The 27,857-nt window shown below is 45.5% G+C and overlaps 1 protein-coding gene across 4 annotated transcripts in view; it reads left to right on the forward strand.

The window, feature by feature from the left end:
• Positions 1 to 15,555: 15,555 nt before the first annotated feature.
• B4GALT5 (beta-1,4-galactosyltransferase 5) overlaps positions 15,556 to 27,857 on the forward strand; it is a 75,479-nt gene continuing 63,177 nt past the window's right edge. For 2 of the 4 annotated variants that reach the window (XM_042980184.1, XM_042980186.1), the window contains exon 1: positions 16,782 to 18,848. Coding sequence is in view for 2 of the 4 variants with exons in the window: in XM_042980187.1 (XP_042836121.1) it covers positions 15,668 to 15,782 (115 nt within the window). In the remaining 2 variants the exon portion in view is untranslated. Of the gene's footprint in view, positions 15,783 to 16,781; positions 18,849 to 27,857 lie in introns of those variants that run through there. The other 2 variants (XM_042980187.1, XM_042980183.1) reach the window with 2 other exon arrangements.

Genomic DNA, 27,857 nt, shown 5'->3' on the forward strand with positions numbered 1-27,857 from the left:
CCCAACGTGAGGCTCAAACTCACAACCCTGAGATCAAGAGTTGCATGTTGCAGCCACTGAGGCAGCCAGGTGCCCTAAGATCGCGTTCTCTAAGAGCAGTTTCACGTTTACAACAAAATTGAAAGGGAGGTACAGAGACTTCCCATATAGCCCCTGCCCCGTCTCATGCACAGCCTCTGCTATTAGGATGAATCTATACTGACCCATCATGGTCATTCACAGTCCCCGGTTTACCTTACAGGTAAACATTCACTCTTGGTGTTATACATTCTATGGGTTTGGACAAATGTGAAATGGCGTATATCCATCGTTAACATACAGAGTATTCTCACTGCCCTAAAAATTCTCTGTGCTCTCTTCATCTCCCCCTCTCCTCACCCCTGGCAATCACTCATCTTTATATTGTCTCCATACTCTTGCCTTTCCTGGAATGTCATATAATTGGAATCATACAGTATACAGCCTTTTCCGATTGGCTTTTTCACTTAGTAATTTGCACCGAAGGTTTCCACTCTGGAGCCGTATGACTAATGCATGACTAATGCTGCTATGAACATTTGTGTACAAGTTTTTGTGTGGACACATTTTTGGGTTTTTTTGTTTTGTTTTTTTTTAAGTGGGCAACCACACCCAGTGAGGACCCCAATGTGGGGCTTGAACTCATGACCCTGAAATCAAGACCTGAGCCAGTATCAAGTGTCAGATGCTTAACCCGCTGAGCCACCTAGGCATTCCTGGATGTGTGTTTTCCATTCTTTTGTATGTATACCTCCGGGTGAAATTGCTGGGTCATATGGTAACTATGTTTCACCATCTTGAGTAACTGCCACAATGTTTTCCAAAGCGGCAGCACCATTTTTCATTCCCACCAGCTGCATGTAAGTGTTCCGATTTGCGGATGCCTTTTCATACCTGCTGGTTTTTTGAGACACACCACTGTATGAGCATCTAGGTAGAAGGAGGTGAGGAAAGGTGAACAGATGGGCTGGGAGGGAAAGGCTGGTACTTGATCATGCAAGGCTGGGAGGCCTCACAGTCAGGTGTTGGATTTTATTGTGATGTCAGGGGACAGCTCTGGGAGCCTTTTAAGTGGAGAAGAAACAAACTGATTTAGGGGTGTGTGTTTGTGTGTGTGTGTGTGTGTGTGTGTGTAATGTGTATTTTCATTGTTTTTACGTTTAATCCCTAAGTGGATGATAATTCATATGTCCCCCTCCCCCTGCAACAGGTAACTAGTGTTTTAATTTCTTATGTGTTCATTTGGAGTTACTTTTTTTTTAATGTTTATTTTTGAAAGAGAGACAGAGAGAGAGAGAGAGAGACAGAGAGAGAGAGAGAGACAGAGCATGTCTAGGGGAGGGGCAGAGAGAGAGGCAAACACAGAATCCGAAGCAGGCTCCAGGCTCTGAGCTGTCAGCACAGAGCCTGACACGGGGCTCGAACCCATGAACCATGAGATCGTGACCTGAGCTGAAAGCGGACCCTTAACTGTTTGAGCCACCCAAGCGCCCCTGGAGTTTCTTTTTGCATGCATAAACAAATACAAACACACACGTGTTTGTTTTCCTACTGTTTTTATGCAAGGTACATACTGTCACAGTAGCTTTTCCACACAGCAGTGTTACTTTAACACTTTTCCGTATCAATGTGTAGAGAACATCATTATTCTTTTTCCTATTATTGCATAATATTCTATGATTTGGTGGATCACAATTTATGCTACCAGTCTCCTCATAACAGACAATGGTTTTCCTTTTTTTTTTTTTTTTCTGTTATAACCCACACTTTCCATAAGTAATTCCATACAAATGTCATCTCACACATACATGGGATTATTTGCCAAACTCCCGGAAATAGAATTGTTGGATCAAAGAGGTCTACGCATTTTTAATTTTGATAAACTTTGCTGAACTGCCCTTCAGAAAGGTTGGGCCAGTTTATGCCCACCGGGAATCATGGAGGTGCTCTATGGCCTCGAAGTCTTATCAAGCTTCTGGAACTTTCCCAGTGTGACAGATGGAACATAGTGGCAATGGAGCCGTTTTTCATGTTTAATGGCCACTTGAGTTTCCTTCTTTATAAACTGTCTGTTTACACCCTTTGTTCATTTTTCTATCGGGCTGTTGTCCATTTTTCTTATCTGCCTCTAAGAGCTCTTCAGACATGAGGGAAAGTAACTCTTTGTGATATGAGCTGCAAGAATTTTTCCGCGGTTTGTCGTGTGTGTTTTGACTTTGTATAGGATGGGTTGTTTCTTTTCTCTCTTTATTACTTTGTTTTTGCCATAAGGTTTTTTCTTTTAATGTAGTCAAGTGTATTAATCTTTTCCTTTACGGCTTCTGGACTTTAAATCATGGTTAGAAAGCCCTCTTTCATATTTTCTCATAGTATCTATGGTTTCGTTGTTTATATGTTTTACAGTTCAGTCCAATGTTATCCAACCATGTGTCTCATTCTGTAGCTTGCTGCTTTCTCACATTGATACACAGAGAAGCTCTAGTTTATTCGTTTTAACTGCTGCATAGCACGCCATCATGTCACTAGTAAAAGCATTATATTTTTAAAATTTATTTATTAATTTTGAGAGAGAGAGAGCACGCGAGTGGTGGGAGGGGCAGAGAGAGGCGGCGGGGCGGGGGGGGGGGGGGGGGGGGGGGGGGAGAGAGAATTCCAAGCAGGCTCCAAGCTGCCAGCATAGAGCCCGACGCGGGCTCGAACTCATAAAACGTGAGATCGTCACCTGAGCCGAGTTGATGAAATCGGATGCTTAACCGACTGAGCCTCCCAGGCGCCCCTGTGAAACCGTATTTTATTAGCCTGTTCCCCTAATAATGAAATTCAGTTTGTCTGCAAATTTTGTACTCAATGCTGCAACGAACACCCCGTATATATATCTCCTTGTGCTCACTTGCCAGAATTTCTTTGGAGCACATACCTAGAAGTAGAATTTCTGTCAATCTCTGGACGTAAAGCAGTGTCTGACTCTGGTTTTAATTTGCATTTCCCTGATTAATCTTGAGATGGAGCCTCTTTTCATATGTTTATGGCCCTTTGGGCTTTCTATTCTCGCAGAAATGCCTTTTCAAATCCTTTAGTGCTTTTTTTCATTGGGATGACTATCTTTTCTTTCTTATTAATCTACAAGAGTTCCTTATAGACTCTGGATTTAATTCCTTTGTTACATTGGTTGTATCTTCTCCTGGCTCGTCACTTGTTTTTCCCCTTTGTGAGGTCTTTTGCCATAGAGGAAATTTTGATGTACTCCAGTATATTAATCTTTTCCTTTATAGTTTGTGCATTTTGTGCCATTTTAGGGACTCTCTTTCTCTCCGAAGTCATAAAGATATTCTTCTATGTGTTCCTTTAATCATTTTGGAGTTTTCGAAGAAAAAAAACATTTTTTTATAATCTAAAATGATGTCAAAGGACATTGAGATGCTTTTATGTTCATTGAAATGGGGTATGGGTTAAGAAAACTGAGAAACAAAGCTATAACCTCTGCCATCCCATGGCCTCTAGCTCAGGGCAATGTTACATTTGCTGTCACGTGGGTTGATTGATTATGGCTGGGCTCTGGGATGTTAAGACCCTAGACTCAGATTTTCCCTCACTGTCTTTGATCAACACTCTTCATTTCTGCCTGTGACTCTGGGGCTTACCTGTGGCCACAGATCCTTGCTCTGGCCCCCATTACCCTGCTCCAAGTAATGCTGCCAGCTCAAAGCCCTCTCCTGGGACTCGGGATGATGGAGGAGGGACAGAAACAGCTGCTTTTCCTTCCTGAGACCATGGCAATATCTGATTCTTCCAGACACCTGCCACAACATAATGTCCTTGGCTAATTGGCTTTCCCTGTTGCTGACATGGGCGGCCTTTCCCCTAATCAGCGGTGATATTTGGGGCCCGGTCCATCTCTTGGGAGAGTCCCAGCCTTGGAATGTCAGTGTCCTGTTCAGGAACGAGGCCGGACAGGGGCAGCAGGTGGCTTGGAGAGTCCTCTGACCTTCCCACATGAACTTTCCAGCCCCTTCCAAGCCTAGGGCCATTTTAGGATCTTCCTGGGCTTCTGTCTTGAGTTTTTTAGGCCCACCCATGTCCTATTAAGCATAAGAAAATGTACCCCCATGGCCCACTAGATACGTGAGATGTAATCATGTGAGTTCAGAGGCAGTTGATTAGTTGATTTACTGTTTTGTAGACATTTTAATTAAACATCAGTTAATTTCAACTTTTGGAGCTTCCTTTTTATATTCTGGAGTCAATATTGTTTTTTAGGTCTAACACATTTTTATGTGCACTTGAAACAATTGCAGACTCTGGCCTGTGGCCTCTGGCCTCTCGTGTCCTTTGGTAAAACTGCCCAGCCCCCAGCTTTCCTTCGTAACCAGATGTGCCCAGCCCACTAGAGCCCACAAAATCCCCGAGATTTTGCCAAGCACCCTCCTGTGTATTAAATCATGACCTGCTTCCAAATCATCTTATAGGTAACACCAAGGGATATTCGCAGAGATTCTTGGTCCTCTTGGTAGAGGACCAAATACTCCTCAAGGAGTATTTGCTGGACCCCCTTCACCTGTGTAAGATCTGGGAATGTGTTGAGCTCTCTCCTATGTATAGAATCGTAAGAGTTATTTGCAGAATACCATTTTGTTTACTGTCATGGCCTATATTCCCTGCCCCTCCTCTGTGTGAAAACAAGAACTCTTTACACAGGGGCGCCTGGGTGGCTCAGTCGGTGAAGTGTCCGACTCCTGATTTTGGCTCAGGTCACGATCTCACAGTTTGTGGGTCCGAGCCCCGCGTGGGGATCTGTGCTGAAAGCATCAAGACCGCTTGAGATTCTCTCCCTCCTTCTCTCTCTGGCCCTCCCCTTCTTGTTCTCTCTCTCTCTCTCTCTCTCTCTCAAAATAAATAAATTCAAAAAAAATTAAAAGAAGAAATACTCACAGAATGCTGTCCTATCTGTACCATCACTAACCGCAGGCAGAGTTTCCTATTGTTTAGGACCATGGAATCTTTATCGACCATAGGAATCTACCTAGAAAGCCTGTTCAGGGAATAAACACTCTCCTCCATGTAGAATTATTGTTTGCAGAGCCCTCTCAAGGATCGCTAACTATCTGCAAAGCACATTGGAAAATCAAGGAAGATCTACAGAGCCTTATTCTCTCTGTGGAATTAAGTAATATTTGTAGTCTCCTCCTGGGTAGAAAATCATAAAATGCTTACAGAACACTCCCTGTATATGGAATTTGAGGGTGTTTGAACATCTTTTCCTTCCTGTTTATAAAATTATGAACGGTCTTTGAGGAACACCCTCAGGTCCACAGAATCATGGAATGCTTGCAAAGCCACTTGTTGTGGCTTGAATCTTATATTACTTATAGGATGCCTGTCTCTACAAAATCATCAAGTGTTTGCAGAGCCTCTTTGCTAATCATTATGGAATGTCTATAGAGCTTCCTTATCTGTATAGACTTAAGGAATGTTAGCTGAACCCCCTTCTTCTGTGTAGAATCCTGGAATGTTGACTGAGTGCCCTATGGTCTACAGTCATAGAATGTTACTAACCACACTCCCCACTATAAAACTTGAGATGTTCACACCCCCACTTACCTGTTGGAGAGAAGGAAGAGTCGCAAAGGGTCACGACCAGATCGTGGAGGGGTCTTAAAAATCAAAGGAAGAGAGGCCATTTTCTATAAGCTATAGGGAGCCACTAAAGTTTTTTGATTAATACAGTGACATGATGAAAAGTATGTTCTAGGAAGCTTAATATAGTGAAGGAAGTAAATGGGATAAACTGGAAGGCAGTGGCTTAAACATAATTTTTTAAAGCAAAGCAAAAATCAAGGTACTGATTGATTTTACTAACTGCAGTAATCGACAGCGAATACTTCGATAAAATAAAGACTCATTCTCTAGAGCAGGAGTTAGCAAGCTACAACCCAAGGGCCAAATCTGGCCCACTGCCTGTCTCTGAAAGTAAAATTCAATTGGAACATAGCCACATTAGCTGTTGTACAATAGCAGAATTAAGTGGTTGTGACAGAGAATGTAAGGCCTGCAAAAACAAAAACATTTACTATCTGGCTCTTTACTAAAGAAGTTTGCTTATCTGTGCTCTAGTGGGAGAAGAAACACCCTGGAGTCTTTTTTAAATATTTGGATTTTTTGGGTGTTTTAAAGTTTTCTCACAGCAGACTCAGTTGAATTCATAAAGTTTCTTTCTTTCATTCATTCATCATTCATTCATTCAACCAATATTTACCCAAGATCTACATTATGCCAGGCCCTGATTTAGGTATTGGGGGTGCAAAGATGGAAAAGAGACAGCTCTTGCCCTCAAGGAAATGTGTAACTTGGCCATAACTGTCACATAATTTATAAGAAACTGGCTGTGTGAGGGGCACATGGGTGGATCGGTAGGTTGAGTGTCCTACTCTTGACTTTGTCTCAGGCCATGATCCCAGGGTTGTGGGATTGAACCCTGCGTCAGACTCCATGATCAGTGTGGAGCCTGCTTGAGATTCTCTCTCTCTCTCTTTCTCTCTCTCTCTCTCTCTCTCTCTCCCTCTCTCCCTCTCTCTCTCTCTCCCTGCTTCTGCCCCTCTTTCTGCTCATGCTCTTGAGCTCTGTCTCTAAAACAAAACAAAATAAAACAAAACAAAAAACCCACCTCTTTATTGATTAAAACAAATTTTTTTTTAATGTTTGTATATTTTTGAAAGAGAGAGAGACAGAATGTGAGCGGGGGAAGGGCAGAGAGAAAGGGAGACACAGAATCCGAAGCAGGCTCCGGGCTCTGAGCTGTCAGCACAGAACCCGACACGGGGCTCACACCCTCAAACCGTGAGATCATGACCTGAGCTGAAGTCAGATGCTTAACCCACTGAGCCACCCAGGCACCCCAAAAACCCACCTCTTTAAAAAAAAAAAAGGAAAGAAAGAAACCAGCTCTGTGACTTTGGTCACGTGCCTTAATCTTTCTAGATTTCAGTTTCTCTGCTAATGAGGATGATTGTACCTCCCTCAAGATGTTTTTGTAAGGTAACTGTGTATAAAGTGCTTAGAACAGTGCCGGACACCCAGTAAGTACTATTTAAGTGCTTCTTTAAATATGTACATACACGTGAACTTACATCCTTGTGCACATATCCACATATGAAGCACTGTGACTAGTGCTCTGCTAGAGGTGTCTACAGTCACCCTATGTAGGAGAGCTGTATGTCTGTGATATGCGTATGTTTCTGTATTCATGTTATACTTCAGTTGAAACAAAACAGGAAAACCTCAGCTGGTACAAAGTGGGGGTAAAATGATGGCCACCAGGGCTAAGTGGATTCAGGGCTCAAATTATGTCATCAGGACTCAATTTCTCCTTGTTGCTTACATCAGTCTCTTTGCATACACCAGCTTCATTCCCAGGTTTCGCATGCTGACAAAATGGCTGCCGTTGCTCCAGGCTTACAACGCTTCATATTAAAGTCTAGTGTGAAAGACATGGTTGGCTTCTCCAAAGGCACAAATTTAAATTTCTGGGAGTTGAGTCTCATTGGTTCTGACCAGTCCGCCCAACTCCAAACCAGTCACTATTACCAGAGGAATACAATGTTATGACTGACCAGGCTGGTTCACATAACAAGTCTGAAGGTAGAAATGGAGTCAGCAACCCCAAAGCACCAGGCAGAATGAAAGCAAGAGGTGAAGGCAATCGGAGCTGTTGCAGAAGGTGAATGAATGTTAAGTGACCATAAAAGGTCAATAAATGCCTGGTACCAGGACGACATCATCATCATCATCATCATCATCATCATCATCTTTTCCAGTTAGCATTTATAAAAGTGCCTGGCACATAGTTTGGTACTTGATAAATATTTGTTGAATGAGAAAATTACTTCTATCAGCTAATACTCCCCGGCCGCAACCCTGTTATGCCTTTGGCCTACCTGTCCAGGATAGAAAGACAGTGGCAGAATTTTTAAAAGGGATGTTCCTCATATCTTTGTCTCTATAGAGGCGTTTCATGGCCGAGGGACAGAACCTTGGAAAAGTCCGATCATAGCAATTGTGGGTGAGGCAGGAAGTCACGGGAACCCTCATTCACTGCAGCCGGGAGTTTAAATGGGTACACCCATTTTGAAAAGCAATTCAGAAATAGTTAAGCAGATGTGCAAATCCACTCTTGCATGTACGTGCTCTGGAGAAACTCTTGCCCATATGCATAGGATTGCACAGGAGGGTGGTGTTAGAGTTACTGCTGCTGTGTAGCAAACCAGACTTGTGTGTAAACGGTAACTATTTTATTATGCTCATGGATTTGGGAAGGGCACAGTGGGGACAGCCTGTCGGGGGGCTTCAGCTGAGAAGACCGGAAGGTCACAGATGGGGGCTGGAATATCTAAAGGTTTGTTCTCGGGGCGCCGGGTGGCTCAGTCGGTTAAGCGTCCGACTTCGGCTCAGGTCATGATCTCACGGTCTGTGGGTTCGAGCCCTGCATCGGGCTCTGTGCTGACAGCTCGGAGCCTGGAGCCTGTTTCAGATTCTGTGTCTCCCTCTTTCTCTGCCCCTCCCCTGTTCATGCTCTTTTTCTCTCTGTCTCAAAAATAAATAAATGTTAAAAAAAAAATTAAAGGTTTGTTCTCTCTCACGTCTGGTGATTGATGCCCGCCGTGGGCTGGGATCCCCACTGGGGCCGTTGACCAGAGCACCCATAGGTGGCCCCTCCGTGTGGCTTCCTCACGCATGGTGGCCAGAGGTTCCAGAGATGTGTGTCCCCACCAACAAGTCAGAAGCTGCGTAGTGTCACTTTCCACGCGTTTTTATTGGCTACAAATGACTCACAACCCCACCCAGCTGCAAAGAAGGGGGAAATGAAGAAAGTTCTAGAAGAGCAGGAGGATGGAAAATATTTTTGAGACCATCTTTGGAAAATGCATTCTGCCGCAGTTGTTCCTTGCACCACTGTGTGAATTGGGTCCACAGCCCCTTCCCAAATCCCTTGGGGCCAGATGTGTTTGGAAATTTTGAAAATCACAGAATTTTGAAAGATAATATGAAAATAAAAACGATAATATGAGACATACACTGAATATTTACAGAACACCTCTTGAGAGGGATGGGGGCTACTCTGTAAAGGAAGATCTACGTGTTTCCTCAGGGGAACATGCCGATATTCACAGTGAGATAAAGATTATAGACAGCTTTCTGTCTACTGAGGTCAAGTTTTGCCACTAAAGATGTTCAGGTCAGGCCAGGTCTTGCTGCAAAATAAACTACGAAAAAGCTTTTAGGTTTTAGGTTTCTTGGATTTTGAACTTTAGCTAAGAATCTATGCACCAGTAGTAGCAAAAAAGAGGAAACGACCTAAATAGACATCATCAGGAAAAAGGACTTAAAAACAGGCCTCAATATACGGTGAAATGCTACACAGCCGTGAAAATGAATAAACTCAAGCTACATGCTTCCCTGTGGACATGTCTTATAAAAATAATGTTGAGAGAAAGCATGTTGCAGAGAAGTGTATGCGAGCAGGGGAGGGGCAGAGAGAGAGGGAGACACAGAATCCAAAGCAGGCTCCAGGCTCCGAGCTGTCAGCACAGAGCCCGACGCGGGGCTCAAACTCAGGAAACGCAAGATCGTGACCTGAACTGAAGTCGGATGCTTAACTGACTGAACCCCCAGGCGCCCCTTATTTCTTGATCATGATGGGGTGAGGGGAGTTTCCTCCTCACTCTGGAAGTCAGCTGGTGGGGCCTCAGCTCTGCAGAACATTGTTCATTATTACGGCAGAGGGAAAAGAGTGGCAAAGGACACTGGCTCCGTGAGCTGCTGGCAGGAAGTGATAGTCACTTCTGCTCTGAGCCTCAGTTTCTCTGAAAGGGGCTGATTAACTACTGCCTGGCTAAAGCTTACCAGGGTGAGCCACCCAGTCAATGCTCGGCCAATAGGCATCCCTGGCGTCGGAAGGACTCAATGCCAGGGCTCCTTGGACGTAGAGAGCAGTTATGCACAAGTCAATGATATTTATCTGCTCACGCCTCTGGGAGTTTGACCTGAGATAGTTTGAAGTGTATGATGTTATCACACGACTGGTGATTATTGTCCACGGATTATGCAATGTCTTCCTCAGGGCGGGTTCCTGGAATCTTTTCCAGTAAAGTATGAGGGGGTAGGAGGGGCATGGTATCTTTTACTTTAGGCTGTGGAGCCTCTTCTTTATGTGTTTGCTTTGGGCAAGCCTGTTAATTAGGTGTTGACGAGCAGACATGAGGGCCAACTTGTGCTCTCTGGGATTTCTCCAGGGGCCTTCCTTTCTTTAGGTCACTCCCCTCCTCCAAAACCTTCAAGGGCTCCCTATGGCCCACAGGAAAAAGTGTGAGAATACCAACAGTGATTGAGTATTGCTACATCCAGACACTTTATAGGTACTATCTCAAATCCTCCCAGAAACCCTGGAAGAAGGAACCAGATGTGGAAATGGAGGTTCAGAGAGGTGAAAAGACTTGCCCAGATCACAGGGAGAGAACAAGGAAGAGGCAGGCCTGGCTGGCCTCCAGGTCTTTTCGATTCAATTCAGGGGCCCCTACTGAGCCATGGGGTCAAGCCACCTCCAGCCTCACCCCTCGTCTTTTCCTTGTCCTTGGACTGAGAGGCTGTTCCAATCAGGCAGGCAGCAAGCCTGTCTCAACTCCCTTTCAAACACCATCTAGAGGGGCGCCTAGATGGCTCAGTTGGCTGAGTGACCGACTTCGGCTCGGGTCTTGATCTCATGGTCCGTGAGTTCGAGCCCCACATTGGGCTCTGTGATGACAGCTCGGAACCTGGAGCCTGCTTGGGATTCTGTGTCTCCCTCTCTCTCTGCCCCTCCCCCGCTCATGCTCTGTCTCTCAAAAATAAATAAAATGTTAAAAAAAAAAAAAGACCATCTAGAATCTCACAGAACAGCTCCCCTGACTGCTAGCCCAAGGGTCCTATCCTTACACCTCATACCAGTTACCCACTTTCCTGTCAGTGCTGCCCCTGGGCTGCAAAAGCCCCTGGATACCTGCCCATCACGCTTAGTGCACACCTGCTATTCCTTCACCTTTCCTCCAACAATTATTGAGCACCTGCTGGATGCGGGGCACCGTGCTAGATGCAAGGATGTAGCAGAGAATGAAACAGAATCTCTGAGATCACGGAGCTTATGTTCTGACAGGGGAGACAGAAAATGATCGAACAAACACACACGTGTATAATACAATGTCGGGAATGAAAAGTACTATGAAGAGAAATAAAGCTGGGTAAGGGGAGAGAGAGTCCTGGGGTGGGGAAGAAGATATTTTAGAGGGAAGGTCTCTTAGAAGAGGTGACATTTGAGCAGAGACCAGAATGCAGTGAGCTTGTTTGAGCGGCTGAATAGGAAATTAATAATGAATGAATGCGTATTTGAGTGAGTTGGAAGCCTAACTCAGAAATGAGAAGGTTGAAACACACACACACATACACACACAAATACCCCGGGGACGCCTGGGTGGCTCAGTCTGTTAAGCTTTAGAATCCTGATTTCTTGATTTTGGTTCAGGCCATGATCTCACGGTTTGTGAGATCGAGCCCCGCGTCTGGCTCAGCGCTGATGGCGCGAAGCCTGCTTGGGATTCTCTGTCTCCCTCTCTCTCTGCCCCTCCCCTGTGCTCTCCCTTTCTCTCTCTCAAAATAAAGAAATAAACTTTAAAAAGTGTCAAGCTCCAAAAAAAATCAAAGAAAGAAGTTGAAAAAAAAAAACCCAATCTTTTTCAAGATCTTGTTATTTCAGATGGAGTAGTAGGGGTAGAGATTGGTCATCAGAACCTAGGCCAGGGGTAGGGAGGCTTTCCTGTCTCTTTCACAGCGGAACAGCTGAACTCCTTGCCCACCCAGGCGAGGGTGGGGGTGGATGGTAAGGGAATCCAACTGTAGAGACATTTGGTTCAAGCGGGCTGGGTCTCCAGCAGCCTTTTCCTAATTGAAGCCCATTTTGTGTCATCCAAGGGGGCTGGACCCTCTTTCTCCCTGCCGCAGCGTGGTCAGAAGTGCACAAGTCGGCCTACTCACAGGGGCAGAGGCACCGAGCGCTCAGCCTCCCGGCTTTGCTCCTCCTTCTCTGTCAGCTTGACAGCCTCACTTTCCTACTGCTCTGCCCTTTGAAGCGCCCTCAAGCCTTGGCTGTAAGCTGTCCCTCCCTTGCTCAGAACCAGCGGCCCACACACGCTCCGGAGGTGTGGATTTCCTCTGCTTTTTTCAGAGCTTTAAGCACCTTTTCATATGCTTATTAGCCATTTAGATACCTTCCTTTATCAAATGCCTGTTCAAGTCTTCCCCCGCCCACCCCTTATTTGGTTGTCAGTCTTGTTTCTATACGTCTGTGGGTTTTTTAAAAATTCTGGGGGCGCCTGGGTGGCTCAGTCGGTTAACTGTCCGACTTCAGCTCAGGTCATGATCTCGTGGTTTGTGAGTTCAAGCCCCGCGTCTGGCTCTGTGCTGACAGCTCAGAGCCTGGAGCCCGCTTCAGATTCTGTGTCTCCATCTCTCCCCCACTCACCCCTGCGTGTGTGTGTGTGTGTCTCTGAAAAAATAAATAAACATTAAAAAGTTTTTTTTAATTCTGTATATGAGTTCTTTATAAGCTACGTATTTCTGTTTCTCTTTCTGGTGTCTTTTGATGAAGAGAATTTTTTATTTTAATGCAGCCTCATTTATCACAATTTTCCCTCCTGGTTGGTGTTTGTGTCCTCTGACACATTTCTGCCCACGTCAAGGACATGAAAATAGTCTTTGTTTTCATCTAAAAGCTTTTTTGTGATCGTTCACATTTAGATTTACAATCCATCTTGAATTGATTTTGTGGATAGTGTGAGGTAGGAGTGAAGAGTCTTTTTTCCCCCATGGAAATCCAACGGGTCCAGCACTGGTTCGGTTAAACAAAACGTTGCATGGTAATATCTGGGTGTTTCCTGTACCATTTGCTCAACTTCCCTATAGGTTTAAAAATGTTTTAAATAAAATATTGGGAGAAATGGTGAAAAAAGGTACAGAGACGGTTGTAGGTAAGTAAGTACATACTATGGAAATAATTCCAAATGCGATCTGTAAGTCTTGATTTGATGCTGTTGAAAAAAAATAACAGCTATAAAAGACATTCCTTAAACAATTGGGGAAATTTGGGAAATTTGGGAATGTACTGGCTATTACAGCATATTACAGTATGATTGTTCACTTTCTTTTAAAAAATTTTAAAGTTTATTTATTTATTTTGAGAGAGAGAGAGAGAAAGAGAGAGAGAGCACAAGCAGGGTAGGGGCAGAGAGTGAGACAGAGAGAGAGAATCCCAAGGAGGCTCTGTGCTGACAGAGCAGAGCCTGATGCAGGCTCCAACCCTTGAACCGTGAGGTCACCACCTGAGCCAAAGGCAGATGCCCAACCGACTGAGCCACCCAGGTGCCCCGATTGTTCATTTTTTTTAATGTTTATTATTTTTGAGAGAGAGACAGAGTGAGAGTGGGGAAGGGACAGAGAGAGAGAGAGAGAGGGAGGGAGACACAGAATCCGAAGTAGGTTCCAAGCTCTGAGCTGTCAGCCCAGAGCCCTATGTGGGGCTCGAACTCACAAACTGCGAGATCATGGTGGGGCAGGGGCTGTGGTGTGGGCCAAACAAAAAGGAGTTACAGGTCAGATTATTCCAGCCAGTTTGAGATTTCTGGTCTAGGGCCTCAACTCAGCTCTCACTTACTCTGAATCACGTCCCTGTAGAGGTGGGCAACACTGGGTCCATTTTGTAGGCAATGAATAGAATCTGAGGGGTAAACGACTTGTTTATGGTCACACAGCTAGCTGAGACCAAGCCAAGATTTGAACCCAAATCCGAGTCAAAATTCCCTGCCGAGAAAAGCAGAGAAATTTTGTTGTTTAAGCTTCTTCTGCCCCATCCCATTTTCCAGGGGTGTTGGTTAGATGAGAGCTATGTGCATTTACCACGTGCCTGGTTTGCCATGGATTACTCAAATCCTCGCAACAACTGGATGCAATTGTTACTAATAATATCTGCCATTTTACTGAGAGGCACAGAGAGGTTAAGCAACTTGCCTGAAGTCACTCAGCTAAGAATGGAAGAGATAGGAGCCATGGAACCTAGACAGTCTGGCTCTAGAGCCCTCACTTACAGGCTCAGACACTGCAAAAAGTATAAATTACCTTAGGAATAGAAAGTGGGATTATTGTTGACTCTCAAAGAATCCCTCCTGATTGCTTCTGGGATTCCAAGACAGCCTCACAGTTCCTGGGAGATGTATCTACACCAGGACCGCTTTCCTCTCCAATTCAGCTGGAAGGTTCTTGAAGCCGGGCTGGTTCTTCTGACCTGGGGCTGATCTTAAAGCATTCTTTTGGTTATGGTCACACACACTATCCTATGGAGTAGGATACCAACTTGCAGGGTGCGAATTAGTAGCCAGATGTAATGTTGAGGTAAGTTACCACCTAGTGGTCACAGGTCTGCCTTGGGAGACAGGTCAGTTTTGATTTGAGGCCCTACTGCAAGGCTTGGGGGAATTGCTTCCCCTAGGAGCCTCAGTTTCCTCATTTGTGTAATAGCAATTATAACAGCACAGACTGCAGGGCTGCTGGGGCAGTTTAACGACATAAGTAAAGCCCAGCGTCTCTCAACCCAAGTCCTCACGTTGATAATTGTTATCATTACATTCCTTATGATTCTGTGGGATGTGGACCCTGCCTAGAGATCTAACCTTTATCCTGGGTTTGGATAACCTGGGGACAGAGGAGGCTTTTTGACCTCAGGGACTTTGTGCCTGCTGTTCACCCTTTTACGTCTCACCCATGTCACCTGGTCAATGAGGCCTTCCTTAACCACACTAGCCTGCCTCCAATACATTCTCGTGTTTTATTCTGTTCATATCATTTATCAGTACCTGATACTATGAACTGATTTGTCTCCTTTCCTCCTCGCTTTCGAGCGTGAGTTCATGAAGACAGATTTTGTCTGTTTTGTTCTCTGTAGCATGCCCAACACCAACAACAGTGTCTGGCCTATGGCCGATGTCTGGCTTTTAATAAATGGTGAGGTGAATTAATGAATGAATGAGTGAAGGTGTATGCCGAGCCCTTATGCCTATAATCCCCGCTCCACTGTCGCAGTAGGCGACCAGCAGCGTCAGACATTGCAGACGGCCCCTTGGCTCCCGGGCTAGGGGCGCCCTTGCGCGGAGCCCACCGGCACTTGAGCGACGCTCCCCGAAAGCCTGGGCGGTGGCCGCGCCAGGAGAGGGGCTGTCGCCATTTAGCGACGTTCCCTGCGGGCCGCCGCTCCGCCGCGGGAGCCGAACCGGGGGGTCGGGCGGCGAGGGAGCGCGCGCCGGTCTTTTGCGACGGTGCCCGGCGGCGCTGGCCCCGCCCCCGGCCCGCCTCCCGCGGCCCGCCCCGCCCCGTCTCCGCCGCTGCGCTCGCTCCGGGCCGCTCAGGCCCCCGCCCGCTCTATGTGGCCCGGCCCGCGGTGGCCGGCGGCTGGGAGCGGCGAGGCGGCGGCGGCGAGCGGCGGCCCGCGAGGCCCGGGAGGTGGTGGCCGAGGCCCAGGCGGCGGCGGCAGCCCAGGAGGCGGCGGACGGGGAGCGGCGGGAGCAGGCTCGGCTGCAGAATGCGCGTCCGCCGGGGGCTGCTGCGGCTGCCGCGCCGCTCGCTGCTCGCCGCACTCTTCTTCTTCTCGCTGTCGTCCTCCCTGCTCTACTTCGTCTATGTGGCGCCCGGCATAGGTAGGAAGGAAGCCTGGGGTCCTGGGGGGGAGGCGCCGCTCCGGCCTCGGGGAGCGGGGGAGAATCTCGGGAACCCCTCGCCCCACCCTGGCGGCGCGCCGACCCTCGGAAGACCCCGGCCGGAGGCCGCCCGGAGCCTGGCCGCGGAAGATTGCGGGGACCCCGACCCGACCCTCGGGAGACCCCACGCCCGGCCTTCGGGGGACGCCAGGACGTTCCCGCCCTCTGCACCCCGACGGGCCCCGGAACCCACTGCCCCCGCCTGCCTCCCGCGCACCCCCGGCCCTCCTTACTCCATCCCCTGGCGAGCCCGACGATACCTTCGCCCCCAGCCCCGGGCCGGGACGCCCCCTTTCCCGCCCTTGCCTCCCTCGAGCCCCCCTTCCCGCCGCTCGGCTCGAGAACTCCCGCTCCTCCTCCCCCGGGGTCTCCCGAGGCCCCGGTTCCCGGCATTCCGCGGACCCCGAACCCTTTCGGCCCTCCCGCCCCTCGTCGCCGAGCCTCGGTGGTGGGGTCTCGAGGCGCCCCACCTTCCCGGTTCCCATCCATCCTTCCCCTCTCTCCTCCCGGGTGAGTCCACCGTTTCCTGCTCCCCCTCCCTACCCTTTCTTCCCTCCACTTTCCTGTTATATCCACCTCCAGGTTCTCCACCCCAGCGCACACATTCTCCTCCTCCAAGTGGCCCCTTTCCTCTCCGGGTGGCACCCCCCCCCCCACCTTATGGCGGTCCACCCCCCCTCCCATTCAATCTGTTAAACCCTGAGCGTCCCACGCCTCCTCCCCATCTCCATCTCCCCACCCCCCACCCCCAAGGGCACACCCTTGTTACTCCGCCCCGTACCTCTTTTCCTTCCCCAAATTCTCCCCCCCCCCCCCCCTCCGGTCCTCGGCCGCAGTTTCTTCCTGAATGAAGACTTAGGAGAGGGGCTGTCTGGACCCTTCCACCCTTTTACTTCTCTCTCGTAGCCTTGAGGGTAGAAGGTGGCCCTTCAGTATCCTGTGGTGCCTGCTCAGGGACCGAGAGGACGCGTAAATTGGCCCTAGAGGAGGAGATGTGATAAGAGCCTTGGGGGAAATGGTGCCAGGTGGGAAGGAGGAGCATGGAGAAAAAATGGAATGGGTACTCATTCTTCTGGAAGGCATGTCCTTTAAAGGCAAGACAGCCCCGGGAGAAACTGAACACTGCCCAAGCATAGACTTTGTAAGACCACAGAGCAGACAGACATAAAGGACATGAAGAAAGAGATTGGAAGGAAATACAGCATGAGGGTTAAGGTCAGAGGACACCGAGGTCAGACTCGAATTCACATCCTTGCCCTTTATGACCTTGGGCAAGTTCCTGAGCCTCAGCTTTTCTCCTCTGTAAAATGGGAGTACTAAGCCTAGCCTCATAGGGTTTTAAGGATGGAAGTAGATAAATTCTTTTTTAAAGCACTTACGATGCACAGGGAGTTTTTGTACGTGTTTTTTTAAAAAACAGTTACATGCAACTTTGGAGAAAGAAGGGAGTAGATGGAAGGTTTAAAGAATGTATTTGACTGACAGGGTGTCACCACACGCTCCAGAGAAAACTTTAGTTCAGGGTGAAAAATGACCAGAAGATGCTGTTGGGGCTGGGGCAAGGAGAGTAGATTCTGCTATAAAAAGTCTGGGTCATTTGGATGTTAGGAAAGGGTTGATGGGTTCACTATAGGGGCATGCCCTTTAGGACTGTAGTAATGCCTAGTGCCATTCTCTGTTGACCTGTCAACACTGAACTAGCTGAATAGAGAAATTTCCAGATAGAGCAGGAGATTCTCTCCTGATTTTTTTTTTTTTTTTTTAAGAGCGTATTTCACTTGCTGGTTAATATTGTTGCTGTATACTATAAATGAAACCTGGAAAGATAGAACAGGCAGCATCTGATTGTCCTAACAGTTTATGAAGTATCTTAGGGAAAAAACATCCCTCTGGGAGAGTATAGTATGTGGTCTGATGGATCAGATTAGGAGATAGGAATTTTGGCAGAATGAGAACAGGTGAGTAATTAGTGGAATTAATTGAGAAAAGAGGTCATTAGCATATTAGATATTAGACTTACTAACAATGGGTGTGAGATGATATAGATTTAGACCTAGATGTATTCTTGCAGCCATAACCGCTTTCCGTGACAGGTTATTTCTGTTGTTTGTACATAAATCAACCATATCCAGATAGCAGAATAATCCCACTGGGATGGTGATCACCCTTGAGATTAGAAAGGTTAGAAGGCACATTCTCCAGCAGAACTCACCAACTCAGTTAGAATTCCTCAACAATAAATTTTTAGGTCAGTGGAACCCCAGTGTAAAATGATGAACATTTACCATGCTTAGATTCCTGTATCATTGAAAACTGAAAAAGATGCGGTGCACTTACATTTTCACTGGTTTTTCCTTAAATGGAAGTCTTCCAAAGGGCAGATCTTCTCAGGATTCAACTTCTGTTAGTGGAGAATGTGAACTGCACAAAAGATGTGGAATGGCTTTAGGGTTCTTGTAGGCACAGTTATAGTCAGCTGTTTGGTGGGATTTTTGGTCTTGTTTTTGTTTTTGTTTTTGTTTTGTTTTGTTTTCTAAATCTTGGCTTTCCTGTTAATACACTTAATTTCTCCAATGGCCAGCTTTGGACAGTGGGGGTGGCAAATCTTTCCAAAGGTTAAGGCAATCTAGAGAAATAGAAGGTTTTATGGGCCTTGGGTTGTCAACACCTTAATTTGAGACAGTTATTAAAATGAGCTTAGAAAATAACATTAGGTTGAACCATATGAAATTTCTGTTTTTGCAGGTCAAAAACAGTTGTATATTGGCAGTGTGATAATAGCTTAACCTGATTCATTTCCAAATAATGACATTTCTCACTTCTGGCTTAATGGAAAGTGTTAGTGACTTACATTTCCTTCCGGGTTTAATTTTTTCCAGTCCTGCTTTTGATTTGCCTTTTATACCCAGTGATCACGTTTTGCTCAAAGGCCTAAAGAGAAATCATCAGTCCAAAAAGTGTGTTACAACTATATTCAGAAATAAGTAGACTTGAATTGAAATTGAGGTAAGAGAAAATTAATGGTAGTTATAAGTATTTTAAAGTTGTTCATATATGATAGAATCCAGCCACAATTTTAGCCTGCCCACTAACTTAGTATCTTTGAGTTCTCATGCCAGCTTTTAATATTGGTGACCTTTCGTCCGAGAGCAAAGGGCAACATCCCGGACTTGAGGGTCATCTGAAATAGGGGTAATGGCACCATTCGACTTAGAAAATTGGATGTGAGGACTGTTCCTTGCTAGATATGAGTACACTGTGCTTGTAATAAGTACAAAGAGTTCCCAGCTGCTTCAATATCCCTATCCCAGTCCAGTTAGTGATTTCAAAATATGGCTTCACTGCGTATTACATTTCTGTTATTAATTCAAGGGTAGTGTTTTATATCAGCAGGTTGAAAGTAGAAATGAAAAGGATGGGGCAGAAAATGTGATGAAGGTGGTGGATTTGAAATGTCTGAAGCAGCAGCTGATCTGGTGATCAAAATGTGTACGAGCCTCTCTAGCCCTGCCCCAGCCACAGCCTGACCGATTCCCGTGTGTTTAATCGCTGTTTCACCCGTCCTGGTGAAATATCCCTATTCCTTTCAGAGTTCTGAAGAAAACTTTGAACTTATTTATGATCCTTTAACTTCAAGAAAAAAAAAAAATCTAACAGCTCAGAGTACATCTATATATTGCAGTCTGACCAGATCTTATAGAAGATAAGAGAAGTGAACTATTTATAGGTGTACATAGGAAAGGCTGATTTAAAAGCTTCTTAGTAAGTTTATGGGGCTGTTAGATGGGAAGGTTGTATAGAGGTTACTGACCTTTCAAATTGGTAAAATAGTTACTAATTTTGAGAGAGGTGCCATGCATGGTTGGAGGTAATAATCTATGTATTGACGAAACTTTATTAATTGAGGTTCTGCCATTGAAACTAATTTTTCGTTTGTCCTTGGATTACCGAGGAGAGGAAATGGGGAACGATTTTTCCCTTTTGGCTTGCTTAGTTCCAAGAAAAGTTTGATTTTTGGTTGGCTTTTGGAAGGCAGGAACCAGTAATGCTAATCCCACCTGATTTGACCAAATGACCTTGAGCAAGTCACTTGATTCTCTCTGATCTTATACTTGACAAAACCCCAAAGTTGTCTGAAAAACCAGAACTTCATCTTAACCAACTTTTTTTTTTTTTAATTTTTTTTTTTAACGTTTATTTATTTTTGAGACAGAGAGAGACAGAGCATGAACAGGGGAGGGGCAGAGAGAGAGGGAGACACAGAATCTGAAACAGGCCCCAAGCTCTGAGCTGTCAGCACAGAGCCCGTCGTGGGGCTCGAACTCACGGACCGTGAGATCATGACCTGAGCCGAACTCAGACGCTTAACCGACCGAGCCACCCAGGTGCCCCCATCTTAACCAACTTTTAATGAGATGTTTTCACATACAGAAAGTTGATAATTCATTCATATTCTGTACAAATATTGGGCCTAAGATTTTAGATAAGATACATGTTTTATGTAGTCAAGTGCAACTTTTCCTAATAACCATAGGAAAATTTCAGAACCCCCAGTTTGGTATGAAAACAGCCTCGTTTTTTTGTTTTTTTGTGGGGTTTTTTTGTACCCTATGTGAAAATGCCCCCTAAATGCCACAGTGCATGTAGTTCTTGAGCTTTTGTGGAGTGATATACATATGGTGGAATGTGGGTTATTTTTTTTTTTAAAAAGTAAAAAAACCTCATCCTGTTAAAGATCGCCACCCCCTCATGCTCATTTTCACACTCAACTCACTCAAATATTTTCTTTGAGTCCGGTCAGTTGTCTTAGAAGGAAACCATCTTTAGGGAACAGGTTGAAGTTATAAAACGGAACAGCACATTTTTTTTTTTTAATTTTTTTTTTAACGTTTATTTATTTTTGAGACAGAGAGAGACAGAGCATGAACGGGGGAGGGTCAGAGAGAGGGAGACACAGAATCCGAAACAGGCTCCAGGCTCTGAGCTGTCAGCACAGAGCCCGACGCGGGGCTCGAACTCACGGACCGTGAGATCATGACCTGAGCCGAAGTCGGCCGCTTAACCAACTGAGCCACCCAGGCGCCCCGGAACAGCACATTTTTGACCAGGACTTTGGCGACGTTTCATGTCTCCCCTGCAGCATTTTGCTGTGTTGGAAACAAGGTCTGGGTTTGGAGATGAAATGTCTTTAACAGTGAAAATATGCTCATCTTGGACAATCTTTAGAAGCAGCCGTTCACACGGTATCAGATATGGTTCCAGGCCTTTGATACTGTAGCCAGTAGATGGTCCCGCCCCAATCCTGACATCACCCCCCCCCCACCCCAAGCTTGAGAGGCCAGTGGGAGCAGCATATAATACATTACCAGGAAGGAGGGTCTCTGTGTTGCTAAGACTCTTTGGTACTCTTCAGGAGAGTAGAAATTCCAAACCATAGAAGCCAAAATGCAACTGACTGCTCTAATTTTGGAGCTTTTTTGATCATAGGAGATCTGTTGGACACATCCAACCGTCTAAAGCAAACAAAACTTTAGCAGGCAAGAAGTAAAAGAATGTGATGCTGCTGAGGCCTGTCAAAGAAGTAGAGAAAACTGGAGCTTAACACTGGTCAAGATAAAGGATAATCAGAAGCAGACAGGTTGGGTGTGGCTTGAAAGAGGCGAACGGAGCCCTCTTGAGAAGAGGCGGGCCTGCGTATGCTGCTAGTGTAAGGGTAGTTGTTCCTTAGTTTCTTTCTTTCTTCTTTTTTTTTTTAGTGTTTATTTTTGAGAGAGAGCATGAATGGGGGAGGGGCAGAGAGAGAGGGAGACAGAATCCCAAGGGGGCTCCGCGCTGTCAGCACAGAGCCCGACGCGGGGCTCGCACTCACGGACCGTGAGATCATGACCTGAGCCGAAGTCGCCGCTTAACTGACTGAGCCCCCCAGGCGCCCCAGTTATTCCTTAGTTTCTAATGCCAGCTAAGTAAGCGTGCTTGCCTTCGCACAGTAGGTGTATTTTTGTAGAAATATGTGAGAAAATGAAAGGAATTTAAGATCCATGGGTCAATAATGAGTATTTCAGTATCTACCTGTTATGTTACCAGCTGTGGGAGATATTTGAATTCTAAGCTTCTTTTTAAACATTTTTAAATACAAAAGATGTTTTATTTTATTTTTTTAATTATTTATTTATTTATTTAATTTTTTTTAATGTTTATTTATTTTTGAGACAGAGAGAGACAGAGCATGAACGGCGGAGGGTCAGAGAGAGAGGGAGACACAGAACCGGAAGCAGGCTCCAGGCTCTGAGCCATCGGCCCAGAGCCCGACGCGGGGCTCGAACTCACGGAACGTGAGATCGTGACCTGAGCTGAAGTCAGACGCTTAACTGACTGAGCCACCCAGGCACCCCAAGATGTTTTATTTTAGAGAGAGTGTGCGCACGCTTGAGAGGGATAGAGGGACAGAGGGAGGGAGAGAGAGAATCCCCAGCAGGCTCCACGCTGAGTGTGGATCCACACAAGGCTTGATCCCACGACCCTGGGATCATGACCTGAGCTGAAATCAAGAGTCAGATGCTCATCCAGCTGAGCCACCCAGCCACCCCTGAATTCCAGACTGACTGCTTCTTTCACTTTCTAGATGATTGTATAAGCCCAAGTTGAGTCATTAACTTGCCCAAAGTGAGAATTGTAAGATATCCCTGAGGCACATGCAGTATGGTTGAAAAGATAAGATTAATCACAAGAAACAACTAGGGAAAAGTAGAATAAAGGCATTCATTCCTTTATTCAACTGGTGGTTCCTTTGAGAGCCTCCTTTGGTCTGATGCTCTTTTGGGTATTGGGTCGTCTAGAAATGAATAAGGCAGAACATTTTGCCATTTTGGCGCTTTTATTTCAGTGAGAGGTTTTTGCCTTTGTGGTGCTTTTATCCTAATAAGGAGACAACCAATGTACAAGAAGATTTCAGATAGCTGTAGGAGTGATGGAGTATCTGTTGTATTTTATTTGTTTATTTTTTTAAGTTTAGCTATTTTGAAAGAGAGTGAGAACACCCACGCGTGGGGGGAGGGGCAGAGAGAAGGGAGAGAGCGAATCCCAAGCAGTCCCCACACTGTCAGTGCAGAGCCCAACAGAGCCCAACGTGGGACTCCATCCTACCAACCTGAGATCATGACCTGAGCCAAGATCAAGAGGCACTTAACTGACTGAGCCACCCAGGTGCCTCCTGAGTGTCTATTTTAGATTGAGTGGTTAGGGAAAGCCTTGTTGAAGAGGTGATACTTGTCTTGGAGGGGTAGAATGAATCGTTGACAGGTTTGGGGGTGGTGGTCGGGGTAGGGATGGGGACACCCAGCATGTATAAAAGCCTTGAGGCAGGGATGAGTTTGAGTGAAGGTTGACTGGATTTAAAAAACAAAATTATTTTTGACAGAGAGAGACAGAGCATGAGCAGGGGAGGGGCAGAGAGAGAGGGAGACACAGAATCCGAAGCAGGATCCAGGCTCCGAGCTGTCCACACAGAGCCCGACGTGGGGCTCGAACTCACGGACTGCGAGGTCGTGACCTGAGCCCAAGTCGGATGCCCAACCGACTGAGCCACCCGGGGGCCCTGACTGGATTTTTTTTTTAAGAGATGGGAGAGTGGTAGGAGATGAATTCAGAAATGTAGGAGGGGTCAGGCTGTGTAGGACCCTGTAGCCATGGTAAGGACTGGAGAATAGGACTGAACATTAGCATAGAAGTCAGCCAGACCTAGGTTTTGAATCAACACACTGAATGTGCACATTGTTTCTTCCCTCCTTCCCTCTCCTCTCCTCCTCTCCCCTCCCCTCCCCTCCCCTCCCCTCCCTCCCTCCCTCCCTCCCTTCCCTTCCCTCCCCTCCTTTTCCTCCTTGCTCAGAGCGGGGCTCTAACTCACAGTCCTGAGATCAAGAGTCACAAGCTCTATGCAATGAGCCAGCCAGGTCCCCCGGGCAAATTATTTTCAATTTTCTTATCTACCAAGTGGAAGATACTATCTTTCTCATGGTTGTGGTGGGAATTAAGTAGAGCATGTATGTAAAAGGGCTTAGCACAGAGCTTGACACCAAGCTCCCTAGGTTTGTAACGATTATTTGTAAGTGGGAGACGTCCTCCACCGCGGCTCTAGTCCGGCATCACCGGTGACTAGACAGGAAGCGGTATTCAGTCTTCACGTCTGTAAACTGAGGGCACGGATGGTGGTACAGATTCTAGGCATGCTGTCAGATCTGAGGTTACAGGATTCTGGGCGAGTGTGGATGGCACCTTGATGTGGAAGAAGGAATAATGGCTTGTGTTGCGGAAAGGCACCCATCTTTTAAAATTTGGGTTTCCCGCTTGCTTCACCCTCGGTGAGGTGCTGAGCCGTGGCTTCTGTGGCACTGCTGGGGTGGCGAAGTGTTTGCGCAGGTTCCCCCTTTGGGGTGATGGAGAAGTTCACTGTGCAGTGCTGTTGTCTTGGGACAGTTTTTGCCCTAAAAAGAAGAATTTTTGCACTCAAGTCTGTATCTTTGAAATTACTGTGACAAGGAAAAGAAAAAAAAAAATGTGTGTGTTGTCTTGGGCAAGGGAAAAAAACTAAAAAAGAATTTTATGGGGAATATCTTGGGGATGTTAAAACCTCCCCCCCCCCCCTTTTTTTTTTTTTTTGTCCTTGGGGAAATCCTTTTAAGTTTTAATCTGCTAAATCAGTCCTTTCCCTAGTATCACACTTTTGCTTTCAAGCGTGAGATAGCCCCGGACTCATTAGCTCCTGCTCCGTCCTCCGTCCTCTAGGTAATTGGATGCTAAATGAAAATGAATATCACATTTTGACCCAGTAAATTCTTTTTTATGTTGTGGCTTTATCCTGAAGAACATTCATACCTCCTGCCGATCCCCTGAATTCAGTGTTTTCCCAGGCACGGGAGTCACCCTGAATCATTTAAAATGCTGTCTCTTCTCCAGTGTCCCTCCCTCCCCTCCCTTTGCTGGTTTGAGTAAGCAATTATTAGACGGTAGGCATTGTTCCTGCTCCTTCCCAGGTTACAGATACCCAGGTACTTTGCAGCGACTAGAAGGCAACCTGGTCATTGTTTCTGAGTTACCTTAGTTACCGTCATCAATTATGAACAGTTCTCTGAGGCGATTAGTGGCCTAATTATGGTGATGAAAATGCCGTGGAGCGTCAGGTACCAGCAGGCGTGGGTCGTAGGACAGCTCAGTGTTGTGCTTTAAAACTTAAATTAATCTAGGCTATGCTAGTGAGCACGACTGTGTATTATTTTTTATTAAAGAGCTGTAAACCATTTAAATATCATAAAGGGGGAACTGTTTTCTTCACCCTCCAGGTGGTCCCAAAACTATGATTCATAGTCATTTAAACCTTTTGCTTAGTTCTCATTGCTGAACAACCATGCGCTGGGAAAGATGGGAAAACAAGAGGTTTTTTTTCTGTTTGTTTGTTTGTTTGTTTTTTTCCCTCGTAGAACTGCTAATTATCCCATCTTGAGGAGTTCTGCTTTTAGGCACCACGCCTAAATTATACTCAGGATTGTGATGTATATATTTTCCGAGTGGTAGCCCATTGGCTTGTGAAGGTCAGAAAATAGTATTTTCTTAAATGCTGCGCTGTGATCATGTTTGGGTTGTTGAAAGAAAGGAAAGAAAGAAAGAAAGAAAGGTCCTTTATTCCAGTTTAGAAAGTGACAAATTGGGGGGCGCCTGGGTGGCTCAGTCGGTTAAGCGTCCGACTTCGGCCCAGGTCATGATCTCACTGTTCGTGAGTTCAAGCCCCGCATCAGACTCTGTGCTGACAGCTCAGAGCCTGGAGCCTGTTTCAGATTCTGTGCCTCCCTCTCTCTCTGCCCCTCCCCCACTAGCACTCTGTCTCCCCCGTCTCAAAAATAAATAAACATTAAAAAAAAAAAAAAAAAAAGAAAGTGACAAATTGGTAACTTCAATTAAACCACGTGGGCCAAAATGGTAACAGACTGGTTTTAGGAGTTTTGATGTACTTATTATGAAACTGTGTATTTTAAATAAAAGCATTTAATCTTTTAACTTGTTAAGAAAAACTCACTTTATCCATATCGTCATAATCTGTAGAGTCCTGATGGGGAAGTTTTCTGGATTGTGATTTTTTTGGGGGGTCTAGGATAGTGCCTGGCATGTTGTATGCACTTCAGCATTTGATGGCGTGAATGAAGAAACTGTCGTCCGGGTAAATCAATCAGCCTTTCGTTGTGGGATTGCATTCACTCTGGGGGAAGGACTGCTTCTTCTGTTAATCCTGGTTTTGAAGTGGCTTTGCATTCATTTTGCCCCAAACTACTTTGTACTTGTTTTCTTTGTGGTAGAAAAATACATATCATAAAGTTTGCCTTGTATTTTAGTAATTTAAATGTGTAATTCTGTGGCTTTCGTTACATTCACAAGTTTTGCACCCATCACCGTTTCCAAAAATGTCATCACCTCAAGCAGAAGCTCTGTTCCCAGTAAACAGTAATTCCTCATTCTCCTCTTTCCTCAGCCCCAGGTACCCTCTAATCTACTCTCTGTCTCTATGAATTTGCCTTTTCTAGATGCTTCACATAAGTGGAATCCTAGAATACTGTCTTTTTGTACCTGGTTTGTTTCACCTCCTGTAGTGTTTTCGAGGCTCATCCATGTGATGGCATGATCAGAAGTTTGTTCCTTTTATGACTGAAGAATATTCCATTGTATGTATTCACCACATTTGGTTTTTTCATCTTTGACGAGCACTTGAATTATTTCCACCTTTTGGGTATGTGAATAATGCCACTGTGAACTTTAGTGTACAAATATCTGCTTGAGTCTCTGTTTTTAATTCTTTGGGGTATATGTTTAGGATTGGAATTGCTGAGCGATGTGGTCATTCTAGTTAATTTTTTGAGGAACGGCCAGACTTTTCCACGGTGGGTGCACCATTTTACGTTCCTACCAGCGGTGAGGGTTCCAGTTTGCCACATCCTGGCGGCCCTTCTTATTCTCCATTTTTGGGTGTTTTTTTTTTTTTTTTTTTTTTTTTTTTTTTATTTGAGTATAAACATCTTAGGTGTGAAATGATGGCTCATTGTGGTTTTGCTTTGTATTTCCTTAATGACGAATAATGAGCATCTTTTCATGGGTTTATTGGCCGTTTGTGTATCTTGTTTGGAGAAATGTCTGTTCTGGTCCTTTGCCCATTTTTTAATTGGATTGTCTGTTGAGTTGTGAGAAGCTCTCTCTGTTTTCTGAATATTAAGCTGTTATCAGATCTGTGGTTTGCAAATATCTTCTCCCATTCTGTGGGCTGCTTTTCACCCTTGATAGCAACCTTTGGTGTGCAAAAGTTTTTAATTTTAATGAGGTTCAATTTGTCTCTTTTTTTTTCTTTTGTTTGCACTTTAAAAAAATGTGCTGCTAACTTTTGCTCTCTTCAGCGTGCCCATTCCTTTTTCTGCCTGTGAAGGTCTGATAGGCGTTTGTAATGCTTAAGTTACCAGAAGGCATTTCGTGCATTTCCTGCACAAGCTACTACTGGTCTGGTTACTGAGAAAGGAGGAGTCACAGGTTTTTGGTTTATTTTGCTCTTAACCTCTTTAAATGTGATGCTGCTTGCTTGACTTCTGACTCTGTCTTTAAAATAGTTACTCTTTCTGCTAAACTTGACACGCTGTGCGGATTGTGTTAAGTATTTCAAGTGTTAGAAGAGTCCTGTGACTTTTTCTGATGGAAGGGGGACTATCCACGTCTTATTTGATGTTTTTTGTTTATTGGTTATTTTGTCCAGCGGGACTGAAATATAACTTAAACGTTTTCTGCTTCGAGTCGCGGTTCTCTGAAAGTCCGTGTAAAGGCAAGGCCAGATGTTGAGATACCACATTTTTGGTGGTGGGGACAATACAGTTTACTGATTGAACATCTGCTACAGAAGAGAAATTTGGAAAATATTATAGATTGGTGAACATAGTTAATGAAACACTGGGCTCATTATTTTCCATACAGAAATGAAAGGGGCTGATGACT

The sequence above is a fragment of the Panthera tigris genome, chromosome A3, assembly GCF_018350195.1.
Source record: "Panthera tigris isolate Pti1 chromosome A3, P.tigris_Pti1_mat1.1, whole genome shotgun sequence".
Lineage (NCBI taxonomy): Eukaryota > Metazoa > Chordata > Mammalia > Carnivora > Felidae > Panthera > Panthera tigris.